The sequence below is a fragment of the Oncorhynchus gorbuscha genome, linkage group LG02 (assembly GCF_021184085.1).
Source record: "Oncorhynchus gorbuscha isolate QuinsamMale2020 ecotype Even-year linkage group LG02, OgorEven_v1.0, whole genome shotgun sequence".
Lineage (NCBI taxonomy): Eukaryota > Metazoa > Chordata > Actinopteri > Salmoniformes > Salmonidae > Oncorhynchus > Oncorhynchus gorbuscha.
The window spans coordinates 58,959,196-58,983,692 of NC_060174.1; the positions used below are offsets into that span (position 1 = coordinate 58,959,196).

At 44.2% G+C, this 24,497-nt stretch overlaps 1 protein-coding gene across 2 annotated transcripts in view; it reads right to left on the reverse strand.

Annotated features, from left to right (window-relative positions):
* Window positions 1-494: 494 nt before the first annotated feature.
* LOC124005421 (LHFPL tetraspan subfamily member 6 protein-like) overlaps window positions 495-24,497 on the reverse strand; it is a 69,835-nt gene continuing 45,832 nt past the window's right edge. For both annotated transcript variants that reach the window (XM_046314669.1, XM_046314679.1), the window contains exons 3-4: window positions 1,592-1,690; window positions 495-1,426 (exon numbers count right to left, since the gene is read on the reverse strand). In XM_046314669.1, the coding sequence (XP_046170625.1) occupies window positions 1,308-1,426; window positions 1,592-1,690 (218 nt within the window). In that variant the 3' untranslated portion in view covers window positions 495-1,307. The remainder of the gene's footprint in view (window positions 1,427-1,591; window positions 1,691-24,497) is intronic.

The following is a 24,497-nucleotide window of genomic DNA, read 5'->3' on the forward strand; positions in this document are numbered from 1 at the left end:
GTGTTTACTAAAGGTCTGGCAGTGGACCAATGACATCACACTCTCTAGACAACAGTTTGGTGATATAGAACACTTTTAAAACCATCTGTTTAACCATCTGTTTAACCCCCAATTTACTGTTGACTTTTCACTAAATAGCCAGGTTTATTGCAAAGAGCATGAGCAGTGATTTGTGGGACTAGTGAAGAGGTGTGTGTTAACCCTTACTAATGATTTACCTCCAGCAGCATCTGTTGAATGGTCCATTCACCTATCTTCCTGCTGTTCATAGTAAAGCCTAAACTCCCAACAGAGCTCATAACAGCCACTGAATGTTGTTAGAGCTGGCCACCATCAATAAAGACAAACATGACAGATAATTTTAACCAAGATTAACCGAGCATATGAATCACCATAATCACCAACATTGCTGTTACAGTTTTAAGAAAGAGTAATAGGCTCATGCCAAGTGATTCAATTCAGATTAAATGGCGCTACAGTGAAACTACAACTTCTCCACTGCTGAACGTTTTATTTGTTAATTAAGACTTTAAAGTAACAATATTTATTTACAATGTATTTACAAAACCAAGTCAAATTAGACATAGTGTTTCATACAAAAAGGTGCGAATATGTTATTATAATACAATAAACGTAATACACAAAAACATACAGCATTCATATTTGACAGATGTACATGGTTAGGGACTTCAATAGTCCCTGTTTATAGATATACTGTAAATAGACATGAAAACAGTTAAAAATTATTGCAAGTTACCAGTAGGTAGAAGGTTTATATATTTAAGGCATCACTAAGCCAACGTGGGGACACATAACATATTCATTAAATACAGGATATAAAATACTCACAATAACAAAGTAACATCAAAAGTAGAGTAATTTCTCTAGACCACAGGATTGTGCCATTACTTCAGTTACGATGAAGAGTTATAGTACAGGGACTGGAACACGACAGACTAGAGGGGGAATAGAGGAGCAACCAAACAAAACATGGAAAATAGAAAAGAGAGATGGAAACACATGTTGTTGCTCTTGCTGTCAATGACAACCAAGTATGTAGACTCCACTCTTTGAAGTGCTCTGCAGAACGATGGAGTGTCTCATTACGTGTGTTGTGTATTGCTTTCTACTGCAGCATCAAATACAGCACAAGGTGGTCTGCTCATTTACTTTTCACTTATGACAGAGTGCATAGCTAGCATACAGACTCTGTCCCCCTGATATTCTCCCTTGCTCTGAGTCCCAAATGTTTGGTGATGACAAGTCTTGTTTCAAGTTGTCATCATGGCCGTCCTGCCTTGATGCCATCAGTACGGGTACTGCTTCCGTCTCTTCCCAGCAAAGCAGGACATCCAGGTACATAACATCATGGCTGCTGCTGCCCCTGCTCCTGTGCAGTAGAACGCCCAGCCAATCTCACAAGAACCTGGATACAGACACAGACAGGAGACACAAACAGTGAATTAAAATCAGAGCTAACATAGCATAATATGAGCTGTGATCAAATTGAATGACTTGTTGATTATCAACATGTGACTTGAATATGATGATGTTGTGTGGATGTGACTGTGTGTAGATGTTTGACCCTTACCAAGTTCAAACTGGTTGGATCTGTTGCTGCATGTCTGTCGGACTTCCTCACTGTCCCAACCTAGAGGGTAGAGTGCACACCCCGACCCAATCAGCAACGCTGTACAGAGAGAGAGAGAGAGAGAGAGCATGTGCTAAGCTATGTCACAACAAACCCATCATACAGCGAATAGTGCAGCTTGCATTATTCAAAACCACTTAAGTTAAAAAGATAACACGTTCCACTATGTCACATGATTTCCTGAGATGGCACTTTCATCAAGAACCTACGAACACTTCCCAACATATTTATGTGGGCAGAGAAGGCAACACTTTTATTCCAGCATTTTGGATTTGAGATCAAATGTGTTATATGAGGAAGCAGTACAGAATGTCACCTTTTATTTGAGGGCATTTTCATGCATATCTGTTTTACCATCTACAAATTAATGCATTTTATTTATCTAGTCCCCACATTTGAAGGTGTCATAAAGATTTGGACTAATTCACTTATAGTATTAAATTTAGCATTTGGTCACATATTCTAAGCACGCAATGACTACATCAAGCTTGTGACTCGACAAACTTGTTGACAGGGAGGGCTTTGATTGGCTCATGGGTTTGACAGGGAGGGCTTTGATTGGCTCATCGCGCTCTAGCGACTCCTTGTGGTAGGCCAGTTGCCTGCAAGCTGACTCGTTTGTCAGTTGAACGGTGTTTTCTCTGACATATTGGTGCAGCTGGCTCCCGGTGTTAAGCGAGCTGGTGTTAAGAAGCAGTGCGGCTTGGCAGGTCATGTTTCAGAGGACGCATGCCTCGACTTTCGCCTCTCTCAAGCTTGACTGGGGAGATGCAGCAATGAGACAAGATCGTAATTGGATATTACAAAATTGGGGAGAAAAAGAGCGTAAAAAAATAATGTAGTGTCATTTTGGAATTTACTATAGGCGCAACGATATGTTTTGATTGGCCAATGCATCTTAACTATAGTGAATTTTTCCCCTTCCTCTTTTTCCGTCAATACTCCATTTTCTTGAACAAAATTTGACACCTCAGCTGAGAACTCCATTCTCTAAATGGTCAGCCATGTCAGTTTGCTAGTTTTCTTTCAAAAAGGGGGGTCGAAAAATTAGCACTATACCATAAGCGAGACCTCAGGAGACATTTAAGAAATGACACTCGAATCACGGGAAAGGATAAAATATCAGAAGTGCCTTCCGTTTGAATATCGGAGAAAGTTGTTGTTGATGTAATTAAAACAAATATATAATTTTTGTCTTTCCATAAAAAATACATATAAAATATAATTAAATGGGGAAAGGCAAATGCTAATAATTATATTTTGTTGGAGGAGAAACAGAAAAGATACACAATCAGGTTTATAGATCATACAGTCTCAGTTAACCTCTTCAAGAGAACTTCTAATCTTTTTCTTGTCGTTATATAATAATAATAATATATGCCATTTAGCAGACGCTTTTATCCAAAGCGACTTACAGTCATGTGTGCATACATTCTACGTATGGGTGGTCCCGGGAATCGAACCCACTACCCTGGCGTTACAAGCGCCATGCTCTACCAACTGAGCTACAGAGGACCACATCCCTGACAAAAGTTCAGTGACCTAAGCGATTCCAAATATGGAGTTGCAGGTTTGCCATATCTGTCATGTTTGCGCATGTCTCTTCTATGTACAAATCTTTATGGCAGTCATTTTACTTAAGGCCCTCGATTTACAAATACAAATCAAAAGGTGTTTGTTTGTAGATAGTGAATTGCACGGGGCGGCAGGTAGCCTAGTGGTTCGTGCGTTGGACAAGTAACCAACTAGTGCCTATTTTAATGTTAGCTTGCTAATACAGTGGATATTCGTTAAATCCCTCATGATTAGTGAAGTCCAATTTGGATATATTTGGCTGTTTTCGCTGAATAACATTTAGAAGTGTCCCTTTTCAGGTTTAGAAGAAGTGACTGCTAAATGCTAACTCCCGTTTGTTGTTGTTTTCCAGGTTACATTTTTGGACGACCACCAGGACCTCAGCTGCAATTTCATCTGCTGTTTCTCCATTCAATTCAACAAAATCAAGCAGTTTTGTTTCCACAGATGTGCTGCCATCATATATCTTACAATATCGGACTACTATTGGCAGCATCGTTATGTGTCCATGATTGAACGCATCAATGGACAGGGACACAAATTCAACCTGGTCTAGGTCCTGTGTTGCCCATGTTACTAACATGTTACTCACTATGGCATCACATTTTATCCTAGCACATGTAAACTTTGGCTCATAAAGCTTCCGTGTCAGTTGTGCTGTGCAGTCCATAGATCTGTAACTATGATTGTGTCGCATAGTGTGGCATGCAAAGACACCCTCCTGCACAGCTAAACCATATTCTTCTTGGGAAGGCTCTACCTTCTTGAAGAATGTGGTGACAGAGGACATACCAACACGGGCAATCAGAGGCTTTATGCTTTTTCGTCTGCTGATGTTCTACCACTGCCATTCTTCCCCGGCTGCCAATTGAAAGAGAGGATGCAGTGAACCATTCTATCATCTTGATCTGAGCATATTAAATGGAAATTCTCTCATCATGTTTATCATAAAAAGTGCATTTTTGTTTCTTGGAAATAGTCGTTGTATCTCCTCTATCTGCTCTTCTTCACTCTCCTTGTGCCACTCTTAATTACTCTCTTAACTTTTTATTTTCCTCCAATCTTTCTCCTCTTTTCTTCACCTGTCCTCCTTTCCTTCTCTTCACCTTTCCACCTCACTCTTCTACACTCTCCTTGCTTCCCTCTTTTTTACTACCTTCATTTTTCCTTCTCCTTCCTCTCCAATCTGTATTAATACATAGCATAGCGTAGCATTAGATAGCCAACGTATTTTAACAGATTCCCATTGCTTGCCTCATGTTTGGAAAAATAAATTGGCAGGCTCTGTAACCATATCTTTACCTTTCCTCCTATGTTTCCTTCACTCTTCTTTCCTAATCAGGCTTCCTCCTCTCCTTCCTCTCCACTGCTAATGCTACATTTACATTTACATTTAAGTCATTTAGCAGACGCTCTTATCCAGAGCGACTTACAAATTGGTGCATTCACCTTATGACATCCAGTGGAACAACCACTTTACAATAGTTCATCTAAATATTTTAAGGGGGGGGGTGAGAATTAAAGGATTACTTTATCCTATCCTAGGTATTCCTTAAAGAGGTGGGGTTTCAGGTGTCTCCGGAAGGTGGTGATTGACTCCGCTGTCCTGGCGTCGTGAGGGAGTTTGTTCCACCATTGGGGAGCCAGAGCAGCGAACAGTTTTGACTGGGCTGAGCGGGAACTGTACTTCCTCAGTGGTAGGGAGGCGAGCAGGCCAGAGGTGGATGAACGCAGTGCCCTTATTTGGGTGTAGGGCCTGATCAGAGCCTGGAGGTACTGAGGTGCCGTTCCCCTCACAGCTCCGTAGGCAAGCACCATGGTCTTGTAGCGGATGCGAGCTTCAACTGGAAGCCAGTGGAGAGAGTGGAGGAGCAGGGTGACGTGAGAGAACTTGGGAAGGCTGAACACTAGACGGGCTGCGGCGTTCTGGATGAGTTGTAGGGGTTTAATGGCACAGGCAGGGAGCCCAGCCAACAGCGAGTTGCAGTAATCCAGACGGGAGATGACAAGTGCCTGGATTAGGACCTGCACCGCTTCCTGTGTGAGGCAGGGTCGTACTTTGCGGATGTTGTAGAGCATGAACCTACAGGAACGGGCCACCGCCTTGATGTTAGTTGAGAACGACAGGGTGTTGTCCAGGATCACGCCAAGGTTCTTAGCGCTCTGGGAGGAGGACACAATGGAGTTGTCAACCGTGATGGCGAGATCATGGAACGGGCAGTCCTTCCCCGGGAGGAAGAGCAGCTCCGTCTTGCCGAAGTTCATGCTATCCATGAACATTTCTAAATATATTTTCACAATACTTATTATAATGCAAAACCATTAAAATTGTAATCTACAAAAATATTCTCTGAATAAATTGTGCATTCATTTTAATATAATCATATTTTCAAAATAGCCCGTCCACTGCATGTTTAAATGTGAACGTTTTTTTAACCTAGCTACCATAAACAGTAGCTAGCTAGCTAACTTAGTCTACATAGCTAACGTTAACCTAACGTTAACCTAACTATTTAAAACCTTATAGAGCAGATAATCTATCTATATAATAAATTGTGACATTATAACATCACTAGCTAGTATCTCAAACGATTGTAATTTACCTGGCATGAAAATACGTTTGTGGTGATGTTGTGGATTCACTTTATACTTGCCAGCTTCTGCCTGAATTTTCCACAGCAGTTTTCTCTAAAACTATCGCGAGCAAGTAGTTAGTAGAAGAAGAAGAGTGAATGAAGCTGCTATAGAGAGCAGCCCCCTCTGTTGGCCTAAACAAGCACAACGCGATTGAGACGTCAACCCGTAGGCTCTGCTGCCCGGTCTTTCTTGCCAAGTAAAATATTTCACTTTGCGGTCTGTTTTTAACGCACAGTTAAAAACGGGGACATTTCCGGGGACAGCTCCAGCCGAGGACAGCCACCAAAAACGGGGACTGTCCCCGGAAACGGGGACATCTGGTCACCCTAATGTACTCTTCCTTGGCAAATAAAGGTGTGGTTCAGGTATGAATCTCTGTGAGACATTCTTTTTCAGTCATATCCAATACCAGGTGTATCAAACTCCATTATTTAATTTAGAACTAATTCTAATTTACAAGGACAGCCTACACATTCCTCCCCATTGGGGGATTGAACCCCTGTCTCCTGCGTGGCTGCAATATGGAAGACCATCAAATGCTTCTCAAAGATGCCCTCTGGTGGTCAAACTAGCAATAACTTGCATTAACAAAAAAAATGTCTGACAAATAGATAACGTGCCACAGAATGCTGCAGCAGCCCACAAGGTGTGCTGCAACTTTTAAAGGAGGATCCACTGTATGACTTTCTGTGTGACACAGTCCCTTCAGAAAGTACACTCTTGACTTTTTCAACATTTTGTTGTGATTGAGTAATTTCTTGTCAACGATCTACACAAAAAAGTTATGTCAAAGTGGAAGAGAAATTCTAACATTTGTAAAACATTCATGAAAAATGAAACATATCTTGATTACTTAAGTATTCAACCCCCTGAGTTCATACACGTTAGACTCACCTTTGGCAGCGATTACAGTTGTAAGTCTTTCTGAGTAAGTCTGTAAGAGCTTTGCACACCTGGATTGTATAATAATTGTCAAATTGGTTGTTGATCATTGCTAGACAGACATTTAAGTCTTGCCATAGATTTCAAAGCAGATTTCATTCATTCACAGTCTTGGTAAGGAACTCCAGTGTAGATATGGCCTTGTGTTTTAGGTTATTGTACTGTTGAAAGGTGAAATCATCTCCCAGTGTCTAGTGGAAAGCATTTAGGATTTTGCCTGTGCTTAGCTCCATTCCATTTATTTTTTATCCTGGAAAACTACTCAGTCCTTAACGATTACAAGCATACCCATAACATGATGCAGCCATCCCTATACTTGACAATTGTGTGAGTTGTAATCAGTAATGTGTTGCATTAGGTTTTGCTCTACACATAACACTTTGTATTCAGGACAAAATGTTAATTCTTTGACCACATTGTATGCAGTATTACTTTTGTGCCTTGTTGCCAACCGGATGCATGTTTTGGAATATTTTTGTTCTGTACAAGCTTCTTTCTTTTCACTCTCTCAATTAGGTTATTATTTTGAAATAACTACAATCTTGTTGATCCATCCTCAGTTTTCTCCTATCACAGTCGTTGAACTCTGTAACTGTTTTAAAGTCACCATTGGCCTCATGGTGAAATCCATGAGCGGTTTTCTTCCCCTCTGGCAACTGAGTTAGGAAGGACACCTGTATCTTTGTAGTGACTGGATTTATTGGTACACTATCCAAAATGTAATTAATAACTTCACCATGCTCAAAGGGATATTCAATGTCTGTTTTTTTAAACCATCTAGAAATAGGTGTCCTTCTTTGCGAAGCATCGGAAAACGTCCCTGGTCTTTGTGGTTGAATCTATGTTTGAAATTCACTGCTCAACTTTACAGATAACTGTATGTGTGAGATACAGAAATTAGGTAGTTATTCGAAAATTATGTCAAGCACTATTATTGCACACAGAGTCAGTCCATGCTACTTATGTGACTTGTTACGCAAATTGTTACTCCTGAACGTATTTAGGCTTGCCATAACAAAGGGGTTGACTACTTATTGACTCAAGACATTTCAGCTTTTCATTTTTAAATCATTTGTTTAAAAAAATCCTAAAACATAATTCCAATATGTGGGCCAGTGAAAAAATAAATCTCAATTTAATCCATTTTAAATTCAGGCTGTAACACACTAAATGTGGAAATAAGTCCAGGGATGTGGATACTTTCTGAAGGCACTGAACTGTGCATGATCCTGCCAGCTGTAGCTTATTGCTTTACCACATGAAAGGTGTCAGGATTGTTTTTGTGAAATGCTATAGCTACTTCACCACTGTATCTCACTTTATGTGTAGTAAATGTCCCTCTAACTGACTATCTTTTTTAACAGTGATGGTAGTAGCTAAACCAGACTGAAAGTGTTGATTTGGAGGTGTGATGTTGTGAGGATGTGGGTGAGATGATAGTGGAGGCCCAAGCAACTGGAGCATGTGGCAGGAGGACTTGGGGATGTGTCCCAAATAGCACCCTATCCCTCATGTAGTGCACTACTTTTGATCAGGGCCATAGTACTCTGGTTTAAAAGTATTGCACCTTATAGAGAATAAGGTGCCATTTGGGAGGCACACAGACACTGGGGTCTGGGTTTATAGCCTGGAGTCAAACACAGAAACACCACAGATAGTCTGCATGGTGATATGCTGTTTGTCTTTGACTGTCTGTCTGTTACTTTCGGGAGGTTGTAAGAAGTTACAGATGAAAGCATGAATGCAGTGCCACCAGTAGTAGGCTATATCTAACAAAGCATATCGTCATGGGAATGGCTTTTATTCAGAATATTCTGAAACCCTGACCTGAAAAGAAGAAGAATTTATGTTTTACTCTTATTGAAAAGCAAATTCATTGGGAGCTTAGGGAGAGATATTTTATTCAAGAGCCCTCTGAAGAACTTTTCGAATATAACTCAGCCAGCTGACACAAGTTGAAACCACTCACATGCATAGATAGATATATTGCAATGTCTTGTATTCAAATCATCCTGTTAGTTTGCTGCCACCCCTGGCCCACTATATCATTGTCTTTCTCTAAGCCCCTTTTGTCTGTATGCATCAAATCCTTTCTATAGACATTCCACACATGCCTAAGTGTCTCCCTCCATTTCTTATGAATACAACCCCAGAAAATCCAGTATGTCATTTTATACTCTTTACAATTGAATCTCAAATCATTCAAGGCATTATCATCTGGGTTTAAAAGGCTTTTGTGAAATGTCCACAGGCAGTATATGAGAGCAGGAGAGAGTAGTAGGAGAGAAATGCCTGTCTGGGAATAAACCACACCCTGAACATGACCTATAGGTCATTATGCCCTGAGGGATGCCATAAAGGAACAAGGTGATACAATAGAGAGGTAGGGTCCGTCTGTGAACGTCATCAGATAATACAGATAACAAAACCAAAGTGGGAAAAACAAAGAGGGCGAAAAAAAGAACGAAATAGAACAGATAACAATCGCAGAATATTAAAAGGGACACTCCATTATTTTAATTAATCAAACATTTTCTTAGGACCTTTTCTTATCTTTTGGACTACAAAACATAGAAAACTTACGTTTTTACTTATGTAGACACTGGTATAGTGCTTGAGATGACAGGAAGTTAAAAAGTCGTGGTGTCCCTTTAAATGGTTTCTGCATAGTGTGAAGGTTTAGGGAAAAGTGAGTCACGTCAAATTAACATTATACTGACTTTTGAGTGATTTGGTAAACATTTATCTACAGCACCCTACTAATCAGGATGGTGAAATGCATACTACAGTAAAGAACTCCGGCCAGCGTCCTGAGCTCTACCATTCTTTAGGAGAGCACGCACGCTTCAACATTTTGTCTCTCAGACTTCTATAAGATTTCCAAGATGTCTATGTTAGCTCTTAGAAGAAACGTTGACCAGATTTTCACCACAGATTTTCCTTCCAATACCTCACAGTTTTCACGACTGGCAAGTTCATTCCTTTTAGTGGAGTCATTATCTGTGCACTCCTTAGAATAGTCTTGCCTTGTTAAATAAAAGGTGTGGGGGGGGGGGGAATTGGAAGGAGAACTGCCTGATGACCCACTAGAACAGCTGCCCTCTCTGCAGTGAGTGTATTCAAAGGTCGAGACGTTTTTGTGTCCCAGAGAGAGTTCCTACCGACAGCTCTCTGATCTCACTACAGAACAGGTGGCATGCGGTCGGGCAGCCCTCTGTCGGAGTCGCTCGACAGCACACCTTAAAACTGTTCACTGAACTTGACGTCTCTACAGAAACAGGTGGTGCACCGCACCGTTAAGAGGCTCTGCTGTCGAAGACTAGCTTGACAGGACCATAAAAACGGTTCGATCAACACAAGAGCCCCAAAACAACACAGAGACAGCTGGAATGACAACTGTGTGCCATTTAAAACACTACAGTAGACCACCGACTCCACCTGATACTTGCAGAGTATTCCGCACAAGACCTTCAGGTCATCACTAGAGAATCCCGTCTCTCAATACTTTAAAGAAACCATGCAGGCCATTTCTGTGTGAATGCTCGGACATTGTACTTTCAATCAATCTGTCACATTTATTCATAAAGCCCTTTTTACATTAGAATATGTCACAAAGTGCTATACAGAAACTCAGCCCAAAACCACAAACAGCAAGTACACGTAAAATCAAATCAAACGTTATGTCACATGCGTCGAATACAAGTGAAATGTGAAATGTTTACTAGCAAGCCCTTAACCAACAATGCAGTTTAAGAAATAAATATAATTAAATATTTACTAAATAAACTAAAGTCAAAAAGTAACACAAGTAATGTACATAACAATAACGAGGCTATATGCAGGCGGTTACGGTACTGAGTCAATGTGCGGGGATACAGGTTAATCGAGGTCATTTGTAAAGTGATTATCCATAGATAATAAACAGCGAGTGGGGGGAGGGTGTCAATGTAAATAGTCTGGGTGGCCATTTTATTAGATTAGTTGTTCAGCAGTCTCATGGCTTGGGGGTAGAAGCTGTTAAGGAGCCTTTGGTCCTAGACTTGGGGTTCCGGTACCACTTGCCATGCTGTAGCAGAGAGAACAGTTTATGACTTGGGTGACGGGAGTCTGACAATTGTTTGGGCCTTCCTCTGACACCGCCTAGTATATAGGTCCTGGATGTCAGGAAGCTTGGCCACAGTGATGTACTGGGCCGTACGCACTACCCTCTGTAGTGCCTTACGGTCAGATGCCGAGCAGTCGCCATACCATGCGGTAATGCAACCTGTCAGGATGCTTTCGATGGTGCAGCTGTAGAACTTTTTGAGGATCTGGGGATCCATACCAAATCTTTTCAGCCTCCTCTTCACAACTGTCTTGGTGTGTTTGGACCATGATAGTTTGTTGGTGATATGGATAAGGAACTTGAAACTCTTGACCCGCTCCACGGGTCATGGTCCGGGGGCCAAACACGCCCGTCAATGTTAATGGGGGCCTGTTTGGCTCTCCTTTTCCTATAGTTCACAATTAGCTCCTTTGTCTTGCTCACATATAGAAGCAGATGTAGAAGCATCTTTCACACCGCCCTCCTCTCGTAAAACTCACCCAAACAGGCCTACTCCACTCACAAGACTATTTGTATGCATAGTATGCAGTGAGCAATGCAGAGTGGGGAAAGATCATTATTTGTTACTCAATACAGCTATACACTGTACAACTTGAACTATTAACAACTTGACACAAGCTAACTTTTTCACTATAAACAAGATAATATTTTCACCCAGCATGAACTCTGACTCAACTTTCTACATTCGTCTTTAGCCCTCTCAAAGATAAGGGAATGATACAGTGTTTGCATTAAGCACAGCAATGTGAACGATAATAACAAACCAAGGATATGCCTTTGAGAGCATGTGAGGGAGAACAATGAGGAAATTAGCTAGAGGGATAAGGATTATAATAGTTGGGCTAACTTACCATGATTATGGTAAGACTTTTCGATTTTCAGTGTCTGACACATTTCAGCTTTGCTACATCGCTGCAAAAGTAATTTCCCACAACCAATCTATCGTTGTCTGATTAATTTTTGAAGACTTCATCTTTGAAGACTTTCTAAAATACTAATTAAAGGTCAATTGTCATTGTGTATTATGTTGTGTTTCCCACGACCTTCTTTTCACTCTAGGAGAAGAGACCATGGGGAGACATGGAATGAGGTTGGGCCAAGGGCTGGAAAGTTGGGAAGGAAAACACAACCCCCACAATTCTGTCTTGGGAAAAATAGTTTAGCTGAACATCAAATGCAAAATGGATTCTAAACTCAGCAAAAAAAGAAACTGCCCTGTCTTTCAAAGATAATTCATAAAAATCCAAATAACTTCACATAAATTCATTGTAAAGGATTAAAACATTGTTTCCCATGCTTGCTCAATGAACCATAAACAATTAATGAACATGTACCCGTGGAACGGTCGATAAGACACTAACAGCTTACAGACGGTAGGCAATTAAGGTTACAGTTATGAAAACGTAGGACACTACAGACACCTTTCTAATGACTCTGAAAAACACCAAAAGAAAGATGCCCAGGGTCCCTGCTCATCTGCGTGAACGTGCCTTGGGAATGCAGATGTGGCCAGGGCAATAAATTGCAATGTCTGTACTGTGAAACGCCTAAGACAGCGCTACAGGGAGACAGGAGGGACAGCTGATCGTCCTCGCAGTGGCAGACCACGTGTAACAACACCTGCACAGGATCGGTACATCCGAACATCACACCTGCGGGACAGGTAGAGGATGGCAACAACAACTGCCCGAGTTTATACCAGGAACGCACAATCCCTCCATCAGTGCTCAGACTGTCCGCAATAGGCTGAGAGAGGCTGGACTGTTGTAAGGCAGGTCCTCACCAGACATCACTGGCAACAACGTCGCCTATGGGCACAAACCCAGACAGGACCTTTAAACCAAGAGGAGCAGAATCGATTTGGTGGTGGAGGGTCCGTCATGATCTGGGGCGGTGTGTCACAGCATCATCGGACTGAGCTTGTTGTCATTGCAGGCAATCTCAAAGCTGTTCATTACAGGCAAGACATCCTCCTCCCTCATGTGGTACCCTTCCTGCAGGCTCATCCTGACATGACCCTCCAGAATGACAATGCTACCATCCATACTGTTCGTTCTGTGCGTGATTTCCTGAAAGACAGGAATTTCAGTGTTCTGCCATGGCCAGGGAGGAGCCCGGATCTCAATCCCATTGAGCACGTCTGGGACCTGTTGGATCTGAGGGTGAGGGCTTGGGCCATTCCCCCGCAGAAATGTCCGGGTCCATGAGGAGGAGATGCACTGCAGTACTTAATGCAGCTTGGGGCCACACCAGATACTGACTATTACTTTTGATTTTGAACCCCCAGTGTTCAGGGACACATTATTCCATTTCTGTTAGTCACATGTCTGTGGAACTTGTTCAGTTTATGTCTCAGTTGTAGAATCATGTTATGTTCATACAAATATTTACGCGTTAAGTTTGATGAAAATAAATACAGTTGACAGTGAGAGGACGTTTCTTTTTTTTGCTGAGTTTATAATGGTTGGAAAAGGATAGTGCTCCAAATTTGGTCGGAAATAATCTTCAAAGGAGAACCCTTTCCATTATTTCCTCGACCTGATATGAATATGCCAAATGCATACAAAATCCTCAACTTTACTTGCAATTTATCAGGCTGTATAGCAGATAAGATCTGTCAGGTATGCCAGCACCAATGGAACGACTTTGAAGATTTTGCTTCCCTGAAATAGATCATGCAGCTGCTTAATCGAATCTTGACAAAATTATTACAGAACAAGTGCACAATATTGCTCACACAGAACCCCGAGGGCCCCTAACGGCACTACTGTAGTTACGCTATAACATTTCTCTGACAGCCATCTGCTTACTGTATGAATCAGCTTAAATAAAGAACTGATATGCCGTCATAGCTGCTCTGATGTTGCCCTTTTATGAAGCTGCCAAGTGCTATTTTTAGATACAGGAAGAGGACCTTGTCTTAATGGAATAAGATACACAGTGACATTATTAGTGTATTTTAACTGCTTAGCAACTCCCTTTGGGGATTCCAATTCCAGCCTGTTTTGATTAGTGACATTCTATACATTCAGCAGAACTGAGGTGACTTTCACAATAACAACACAATCGTGTTCTCTCCGAATTCACAATAACAACATGTTGTTAATGCAGCTGTCATGCAGGTGAAAGAGGACCCAAAAGCGACTTGGCGAAAACAGAGTCTTTAATCCAGTAAAGTAAATACAAACAAAAAACACAACTTTCACTCGAAATGACGAGGACAAACTGGAGACTCGATCTTGAACAGCAGGTGAACAGCAGGTTGCCTCGGGAAGGCACTTGAACCAGACAGACTCAGACACCTGCTCACCACGCAGCATCTGAGGAAAACACGACACGACAGGGCGATACACAAACACAGCACGGTGAATTCTAGACAAGGAACCGACAGGACAGGAACGGAACACAAAGGAAGAAATAGGGACTCTAATCAGGGGAAAGGATCGGGAACAGGTGTGGGAAGACTAAATGATTGATTAGGGGAATAGGAACAGCTGGGAGCAGGAACGGAACGATAGAGAGAAGAGAGAGCGAGAGAGTGAGAGAGGGAGGGGAGAGAGAGGGATAGAAAGAGGGAAAGAACCTAATAAGACCAGCAGAGGGAAACGAATAGAATGGGAAGCACAGGGACAAGACAAGATAATAAATGACAAAACATGACAGTACCCCCCACTCACCGAGCGCCTCCTGGCGCACTCGAGGAGGAATCCTGGCGGCAAAGGAGGAAATCATCAATGAGTGAACGGTCCAGCACGTCCCGAGACGGAACCCAACTCCTCTCCTCAGGACCGTAACCCTCCCAATCCACTAAGTATTGGTGACCCCGTCCCCGAGAACGCATGTCCATGATCTTATGTACCTTGTAAATAGGTGCGCTCTCGACAAGGACGGGAGGGGGAGGGAAGACGAACGGGGGTGCGAAGAAAGGGCTTGACACAGGAGACATGGAAGACAGGATGGACGCGACGAAGATGTCGCGGAAGAAGCAGTCGCACAGCGACAGGATTGACGACCTGGGAGACACGGAACGGACCAATGAACCGCGGAGTCAACTTACGAGAAGCTGTCGTAAGAGGAAGGTTGCGAGTGGAAAGCCACACTCTCTGGCCGCAACAATACCTTGGACTCTTAATCCTGCGTTTATTGGCGGCTCTCACAGTCTGTGCCCTGTAACGGCAAAGTGCAGACCTCACCCTCCTCCAGGTGCGCTCACAACGTTGGACAAACGCTTGAGCGGAGGGAACGCTGGACTCGGCAAGCTGGGATGAGAACAGAGGAGGCTGGTAACCCAGACTACTCTGAAACGGAGATAACCCGGTAGCAGACGAAGGAAGCGAATTGTGAGCGTATTCTGCCCAGGGGAGCTGTTCTGCCCAAGACGCAGGGTTTCTGAAAGAAAGGCTGCGTAGTATGCGACCAATCGTCTGATTGGCCCTCTCTGCTTGACCGTTAGACTGGGGATGAAACCCGGAAGAGAGACTGACGGACGCACCAATCAAACGACAGAACTCCCTCCAAAACTGTGACGTGAATTGCGGGCCTCTGTCTGAAACGGCGTCTAACGGGAGGCCATGAATTCTGAATACATTCTCGATAATGATTTGTGCCGTCTCCTTAGCGGAAGGAAGTTTAGCGAGGGAATGAAATGTGCCGCCTTAGAGAACCTATCGACAACCGTAAGAATCACAGTCTTCCCCGCAGACAAAGGCAGACCGGTAATGAAGTCTAGGGCGATGTGAGACCATGGTCGAGAAGGAATGGGGAGCGGTCTGAGACGACCGGCAGGAGGAGAGTTACCCGACTTAGTCTGCGCGCAGTCCGAACAAGCAGCCACGAAACGGCGCGTGTCACGCTCCTGAGTCGGCCACCAAAAGCGCTGGCGAATAGACGCAAGAGTGCCTCCAACACCGGGATGACCAGCTAACTTGGCAGAGTGAGCCCACTGAAGAACAGCCAGACGAGTGGAAACAGGAACGAAAAGGAGGTTACTAGGACAAGCGCGCGGCGACGCAGTGTGCGTGAGTGCTTGCTTAACCTGTCCTTCAATTCCCCAGACTGTTAACCCGACAACACGCCCATAAGGAAGAATCCCCTCGGGATCAGTAGAAGCCACAGAAGAACTAAACAGACGGGATAAGGCATCAGGCTTGGTGTTCTTGCTACCCGGACGGTAAGAAATCACAAACTCGAAACGAGCGAAAAACAACGCCCAACGAGCTTGACGGGCATTAAGTCGTTTGGCAGAACGGATGTACTCAAGGTTCTTATGGTCTGTCCAAACGACAAAAGGAACGGTCGCCCCCTCCAACCACTGTCGCCATTCGCCTAGGGCTAAGCGGATGGCGAGCAGTTCACGGTTACCCACATCATAGTTGCGCTCAGATGGCGACAGGCGATGAGAAAAATAAGCGCAAGGATGAACCTTATCGTCAGACTGGAAGCGCTGGGATAGAATGGCTCCCACGCCTACCTCTGAAGCGTCAACCTCGACAATGAATTGTCTAGTGACGTCAGGAGTAACGAGGATAGGAGCGGACGTAAAACGTTCTTTTAGAAGATCAAAAGCTCCCTGGGCGGAACCGGACCACTTAAAACACGTCTTGACAGAAGTAAGAGCTGTGAGAGGGGCAGCAACTTGACCGAAATTACGAATGAAACGCCGATAGAAATTAGCGAAACCTAAAAAGCGCTGCAACTCGACACGTGACCTTGGAACGGGCCAATCACTGACAGCTTGGACCTTAGCGGAATCCATCTGAATGCCTTCAGCGGAAATAACGGAACCGAGAAAAGTAACGGAGGAGACATGAAAAGAGCACTTCTCAGACTTTACGTAGAGACAATTCTCTAAAAGGCGCTGTAGAACACGTCGAACGTGCTGAACATGAATCTCGAGTGACGGAGAAAAAATCAGGATATCGTCAAGATAGACAAAAACAAAGATGTTCAGCATGTCTCTCAGAACATCATTAACTAATGCCTGAAAAACAGCTGGCGCATTGGCGAGACCAAACGGCAGAACCCGGTACTCAAAATGCCCTAACGGAGTGTTAAACGCCGTTTTCCACTCGTCCCCCTCTCTGATGCGCACGAGATGGTAAGCGTTACGAAGGTCCAACTTAGTAAAGCACCTGGCTCCCTGCAGAATCTCGAAGGCTGATGACATAAGGGGAAGCGGATAACGATTCTTAACCGTTATGTCATTCAGCCCTCGATAATCCACGCAGGGGCGCAGAGTACCGTCCTTCTTCTTAACAAAAAGAACCCCGCCCCGGCCGGAGAGGAAGAAGGCACTATGGTACCGGCGTCAAGAGACACAGACAAATAATCCTCGAGAGCCTTACGTTCGGGAGCCGACAGAGAGTATAGTCTACCCCGAGGAGGAGTGGTCCCCGGAAGGAGATCAATACTACAATCATACGACCGGTGAGGAGGAAGGGAGTTGGCTCGGGACCGACTGAAGACCGTGCGCAGATCATGATATTCCTCCGGCACTCCTGTCAAATCGCCAGGTTCCTCCTGAGAAGTAGGGACAGAAGAAACGGGAGGGATGGCAGACATTAAACACTTCACATGACAAGAAACGTTCCAGGATAGGATAGAATTACTAGACCAATTAATAGAAGGATTATGACATACTAGCCAGGGATGACCCAAAACAACAGGTGTAAACGGTGAACGAAAATCAAAAAGAAATAGTCTCACTGTGGTTACCAGATACTGTGAGGGTTAAAGGTAGTGTCTCAAATCTGATACTGGGAAGATGACTACCATCTAAGGCGAACATGGGCGTAGGCTTCTCTAACTCTCTGAAAGGAATGTCATGTTTCCGAACCCATGCTTCGTCCATGAAACAACCCTCAGCCCCAGAGTCTATCAAGGCACTACATGTAGCACCCGAACCGGTCCAGCGTAGATGGACCGACAAAGTAGTACAGGATTTTGATGGAGAGACTTGAGTAGTTGCGCTCACCTGTAGCCCTCCGCTTACAGATGAGCTCTGGCTTTTACTGGACATGAATTAACAAAATGTCCAGCAACTCCGCAATAGAGGCACAGGCGGTTGGTGATCCTCCGTTCCCTCTCCTTAGTCGAGATGCGAATCCCTCCCAGCTGCATGGGCTCAGACTCTGAGCCAGAGGAGGGAGATGGTTGCGATGCGGAGCAGGGAAACACCGTTGATGCGAGCTCTCTTCCACGAGCCCGGTGACGAAGATCTACCCGTCGTTCTATGCGGATGGCGAGAGCAATCAAAGAGTCCACATCTGAAGGAACCTCCCGGTAGAGAATCTCATCCTTAACCACTGCGTGGAGTCCCTCCAGAAAACGAGCGAGCAGCGCCGGCTCGTTCCACTCACTAGAGGCAGCAAGAGTGCGAAACTCAATAGAATAATCCGTTATGGACCGTTCACCTTGGCATAAGGAAGCCAGTGTCATGTTTGTCATTTATTATCATGTCTTGTCCCTGTGCTCCCCATTCTATTCGTTTCCCTCTGCTGGTCTTTTTAGGTTCTTTCCCTCTTTCTATCCCTCTCTCTCCCCCTCCCTCTCTCACTCTCTCGCTCTCTCTTCTCTCTATCGTTCCGTTCCTGCTCCCAGCTGTTCCTATTCCCCTAATCATCATTTAGTCTTCCCACACCTGTTCCCGATCCTTTCCCCCTGATTGGAGTCCCTATTTATTCCTTTGTGTTCCGTTCCTGTCCCGTCGGTTCCTTGTTTAGTATTCACCGTGCTGTGATTGTGTTTCGCCCTGTCCTGTCGTGTTTTTTGCCTTCATCAGATGCTGCGTGTGAGCAGGTGTCTGAGTCTGTCTGGAACCCTGTGGCACCCCCATAGAGACTGCCAGAGGACTCTGAACTCTGTCTGCAAAGTAGTTGGAGAACCAGGCAAGGCAGTCATTAGAAAAACCGAGGCTACCGATAAGAATATGGTGATTGACAGAGTCGAAAGCCTTGGCAAGGTCGATGAAGACGGCTGCACAGTACGGTCTTTTATCGATGGTGGTTATGATATCGTTTAGTACCTTTAGCGTGGCTGAAATGCACCCGTGACCGGCTCGGAAACCAGATTGCACAGCGGAGAAGGTACGGTGGGATTCGAGATGGTCAGTGATCTGTTTGTTGACTTGGCTTTCGAAGACCTTAGATAGGCAGGGCAGAATGGATATAGGTCTGTAACAGTTTGGGTCCAGGGTGTCTCCCCCTTTGAAGAGGGGGATGACCGCGGCAGCTTTCCAGTCCTTGGGGATCTCAGACGATATGAAAGAGAGGTTGAACAGGCTGGTAATAGGGGTTGCGACAATGGTGGCAGATAGTTTCAGAAATGGAGGGTCCAGATTGTCAAGCCCAACTGATTTGTACGGGTGCAGGTATTGCAGCTCTTTCAGAACATCTGCTATCTGGATTTGGGTAAAGAAGAAGCTGGGGAGGTTTAGGCAAGTAGCTGCGGGGTGGGGGTGGAGCTGTTGGCCGAGGTTGGAGTAGCCAGGAGGAAGGCATGGCCAGCCGTTCAGAAATGCTTGTTGAAATTTTCGATTATCATGGATTTATCGTTGGTGACCGTGTTACTTAGCCTCAGTGCAGTGGGCAGCTGGGAGGTGCTCTTGTTCTCCATGGATTTTACAGTGTCCCAGAACTTTTTAGAGTTAGAGCTACAGGATGCAAATTTCTACTTGAAAAAGCTGGCCTTTGCTTTCCTGACTGACTCCGTGTATTGGTTCCTGACTTCCCTGAACAGTTTCATATCGCGGGGACTATTCGATGCTATTGCAGTCCGCCACAGAATTGTTTTGTGCTGGTCGAGGGCAGTCAGGTCCAGAGTGAACCAGGGGCTAAATCTGTTCTTAGTTCTGCATTTTGTGAACGGAGCATGCTTATCTAAGATGATGAGGAAGTTACTTTTAAAGAACGACCAGGCATCATCAACTGACGGGATGAGGTCAATATCCTTCCAGGATACCCGGGCCAGGTCGATTAGAAATGCCTGCTCGCAGAAGTGTTTTAGGGAGCGTTTGACAGTGATTAGGGGTGGTCATTTGACTGCGGACGCGTAGCGGATACAGGCAATGAGGCAGTGATTGCTGAGATCCTGATTGAAGACAGCGGAGGTGTATTTGGAGGGCCAGTTGGTCAGGATAACGTCTATGAGAGTGCCCTTGTTTACAGATTTAGGGTTGTACCTGGTGGGTTCCTTGATGATTTGTGTGAGATTGAGGGCATCTAGCTTAGATTGTAGGATTGCCGGGGTGTTAAGCATATCCCAGTTTAGGTCACCTAACAGAACAAACTCTGAAGCTAGATGGGGCCGATCAATTCACAAATGGTGTCCAGGGCACAGCTGGGAGCTGAGGGGGGTCGGTAGCAGGCGGCAACAGTGAGAGACTTATTTCTGAAGAGATTCATTTTTAAAATTAGAAGTTCGAACTGTTTGGGTATGGACCTGGAAAGTATGACATTACTTTGCAGGCTATCTCTGCAGTAGACTGCAACTCCTCCCCCTTTGGCAGTTCTATCTTGACGGAAAATGTTATAGTTGGGTCTGGAAATCTCAGAATTTTTGGTGGCCTTCCTAAGCCAGGATTCAGACACAGCAAGGACATCAGGGTTGGCAGAGTGTGCTAAAGCAGTAGGTAAAACAAACTTAGGGAGGAGGCTTCTGATGTTGACATGCATAAATCCAAGGCTTTTTCAATCACAGAAGTCAACAAATGAGGGTGCCTGGGGACATGCAGGGCCTGGGTTTACCTCCACATCATCCGCGGAACAGAGGAGGAGTAGAATGAGGGTGCGGCTAAAGGCTATCAAAACTGGTCGTCTAGAGCGTTGGGGACAAATAATAAAAGGAGCAGATTTCTGGGCGTGGTAGAATATATTCAGGGCATAATGCGCAGACAGGGGTATGGTGGGGTGCGGGTAGAGTGGAGGTAAGCCCAGGTACTGGGGGATGATAAGAGAGGTTGTATCTCTGGACATGCTGGTTGTAATGATGGAAGTCACCGCATGTGTGGGAGGTGGGACAAAGGAGGTATCAGAGGTATGAAGAGTGGAACTAGGGGGTCCATTGTAAACTAAAACAATTATAACTAACCTGAACAACAGTAAACGAGGCATATTGACATTTGAGAGAGAAATACAGCGAGGCATACAGTAATCACAGGTGTTGATTGGGAGAGCTAGCTAAAACAACAGGTGAGACAACAACAGCTAATCAGCTAACACAACAACAGCAGGTAAAATGGCGATGACTAGGCAGAGAGGGTCGGATTAACTACACACAGAGCCTGAGTTCGAGGCTTGGGCCGACAGATATAAAATAAATAAACGGAATGGAGTACCGTGATTAATGGACAGTCCAGTACGCATCAGCTATGTAGCCAAGTGATCATAGTGTCCAGGGGGCAGTAGTAGATGGAACAGGGGAGCCCCACTACACTAGCGACACAGCGTTTAAAGTTAGTAGCGTCTGCTCCGACAGAGGCCGGATGAAGGCACAGCGGATGGAGTATTCGTCGGCAGACCAGTCGTGGTGGTGCGGCGGGGCGCGGTGTCGACAGAGAATCCAAGCCAGATGGCGAAAGAGGTATTGTGGAATTTGGTTTGCTAGCCGGAAGATGTGCCTGGCTCACGGCTAACTGGTGCTAGCTTCGTGGCAGTGGCGTTAGCCACTATATCCAATCGGTAGCAGCGGTGATCCGGTGCCAAGGTCCAGAGTTTACAGCAAGGATCCGGTGGAGTTTTGGGCTCTAGCCGTGTATGAGTGGGGTTTGGGTGAACAGCTGAGTAGGCCGGGAGGTGGGCCTCAGGGAATAGCTTCGGTACTAGGTGCCACCGTGAGTGAAAACTAGCTGTGAGCTAACTAGCTGTGAGCTAGCCAGCTGTGAGCTAGCCAGCTGCAAGCTGCGAGCTAGCTAGCTGCAAGCTAGCTGTGAAGATCAGAAGTAGTGGTCCAGGGATTACGGCAGGAATCCGGCGTTGTTGTGGAGAGACAGTCCGATATTGGTAAACAAGCGATATTGGTAGACAGGCGAGTATTGTCCAGGATAAAAACAGGGCTGGTATCTGTGCAGAAGGTAAAAGCCGCTAACAATGACTAAATAGCTTGTAGCTAATTATCTGGTTAGCTTCTGGAGATTTTTGAATGCGATTCCGTATCACATTGGGTGAAGCAGGTTACCGGAAGGTATAATCGAATAAAAAAATCGAGAAGAGATTGAAAATAAATTGAAATATATATACAAAAAATACAAAAAAATACAAAAGTACACGAGAGGACAAAACAAACACGTCTTCACTGCAATGCCATCTTGGATTTGGGACTTTGAGTGAGTAGACCTGCATTGCTGCATGATTGTAGAGCCTCCGGTCAAAGCGGTAACAGAAAAACATCTCTCTTCTTCTACACCTTTTTATAGCCTAAGCCGAAGCAAGGATATGCATATTCTTGATACTATTTGAAAGGAAACACTTTGAAGTTTGTGGAAATGTGAAAGGAATGTAAGAGAATATAACACATTAGATCTGGTAAAAGATAATACAAAGAAAAACCAAACAGTTTTTTTTTGTACCATCATCATTGAAATGCAAGAGAAAGGCCACAATGTATTATTCCAGCCCAGGTGAAATTTAGATTTTGGCCACTAGATGGCAGCAGTGTATGTGCAAAGTTTTACACCGATCCAATGAACCATTGCATTATGTTCAAAATGTTGTATCAAGACTGCCCAAATGAGCCTAATTGGTTTATTCATACATTTTCAAGTTCATAATTGTGCACTCTCCTCAAACAATAGCATGGTATTATTTCACTGTAATAGCTACTGTAAATTTGACAGTGCAGTTAGATTAACAAGAATATAAGCTTTCTGCCCATATCAGATATATGTCCTGAGAAGTTTTGTTTCTTACAACCTCATGCTAATCACATTAGCCTATGGTAGCTCAACCATGTTAGCTCATTTGTGTTTTGTAAAGCAGAAATCAGCAGTTGAAACAAAAACAAAGCCATTCCCACCCATTTTGGTGAAACGCTAGGGATGGGGCTGGAGAAATGTAACCATTCTCAAATTCATAGACAGAGCTATGGATGCAAGGACTGGCCATCGCGCCTCCTTCTAAAACCCCATTGGAGTAGACGACCCAGTGTTCCTCGCCTCAGACCTCCTCCAATGGGTTTTGAGAAGGATGCAAGTAGAGGAAGTGAGGAGCTGAACAGAAATTAATTGGGACAGAGCTCATGTCATTGTTTTAGTTGTTAACTTATATTGAATGATACACGTATTATCGGTTTGCACTTATATCTTTGTTGTACTTTTGCTCTTTCCACAGATTTTACTTTTTTATTTAACCAGGTAGGCAAGTTGAGAACAAGTTCTCATTTACAATTGCGACCTGGCCAAGATAAAGCAAAGCAGTTCGACACATACAACAACACAGAGTTACACATGGAGTAAAAACAAACATAGTCAATAATACAGTAGAAAAATAAGTCTATATATAATGTGAGCGAATGAGGTGAGATAGGGGAGGTAAAGGCAAAGAAAGGCCATGGTGGCGAAGTAAATACAATACAGCAAGAAAAACACTGGAATGGTAGATTTGCAGTGGACGAATGTGCAAAGTAGAGATAGATATAATGGGGTGCAAAGGAGCAAAATAAATAAATACAGTAGGGGGAGAAGTAGTTGTTTGGGCTAAATTATAGATGCGCTATGTACAGGTGCAGTAATCTGTGAGCTGCTCTGAGAGCTGGTGCCACTAGATGAGGGAGATAAGTGTTTCCAGTTTCAGAGATTTTTGTATTTCGTTCCAGTCATTGGCAGTAGAGAACTGGAAGTAGAGGCGGCCAAAGGAAGAATTGGTTTTGGGGGTGACCAGAGAGATTTACCTGCTGGAGCGCATGCTACAGGTGGGTGCTGCTATGGTGACCAGCGAGCTGAGATACGGGGGGACTTTACCTAGCAGGGTCTTGTAGAGGATCTGGAGCCAGTGGGTTTGGCAACGAGTATGAAGCGAGGGCCAGCCAACGAGAGCGTACAGGTCGCAGTGGTGGGTAGTATATGGGGCTTTGGTGACAAAACGGATGGCACTGTGATAGACTGCATCCAATTTATTGAGTAGGGTATTGGAGGCTATTTTGTAAATAACATCGCCGAAGTTGAGGATGGGTAGGATGATCAGTTTTACAAGGGTATGTTTGGCAGCATGAGAGAAAGGATGCTTTGTTGCGAAATAGGAAGCCAATTCTAGATTTGGATTGGAGATGTTTGATGTGAGTTGGCTCTAGCTTGTTGATATCTGATGAGACACCCTATGTGATTTGACTCTTGTATTATTGACTGTATTGAATAAAACTTCCAATGCCAAATTTAAATAATTTGGGATTCTCTAATTGATAGAAAATTGTAGATCCCTATCAGACAATTACTATTAAAAAAAAATGTTTTCCTCCGTGCAGTGTTTTGTGAATGCATGGTGTTGTTTTGTCCTAAATCCTCCTTTTAATGCTGTGTGTCCATCCTCACCCCCTTGATCACTGCAACGTATTATCTGGTCTGCTGGGAGGGTCCTTGACTGTCACCTGCCCTCCATT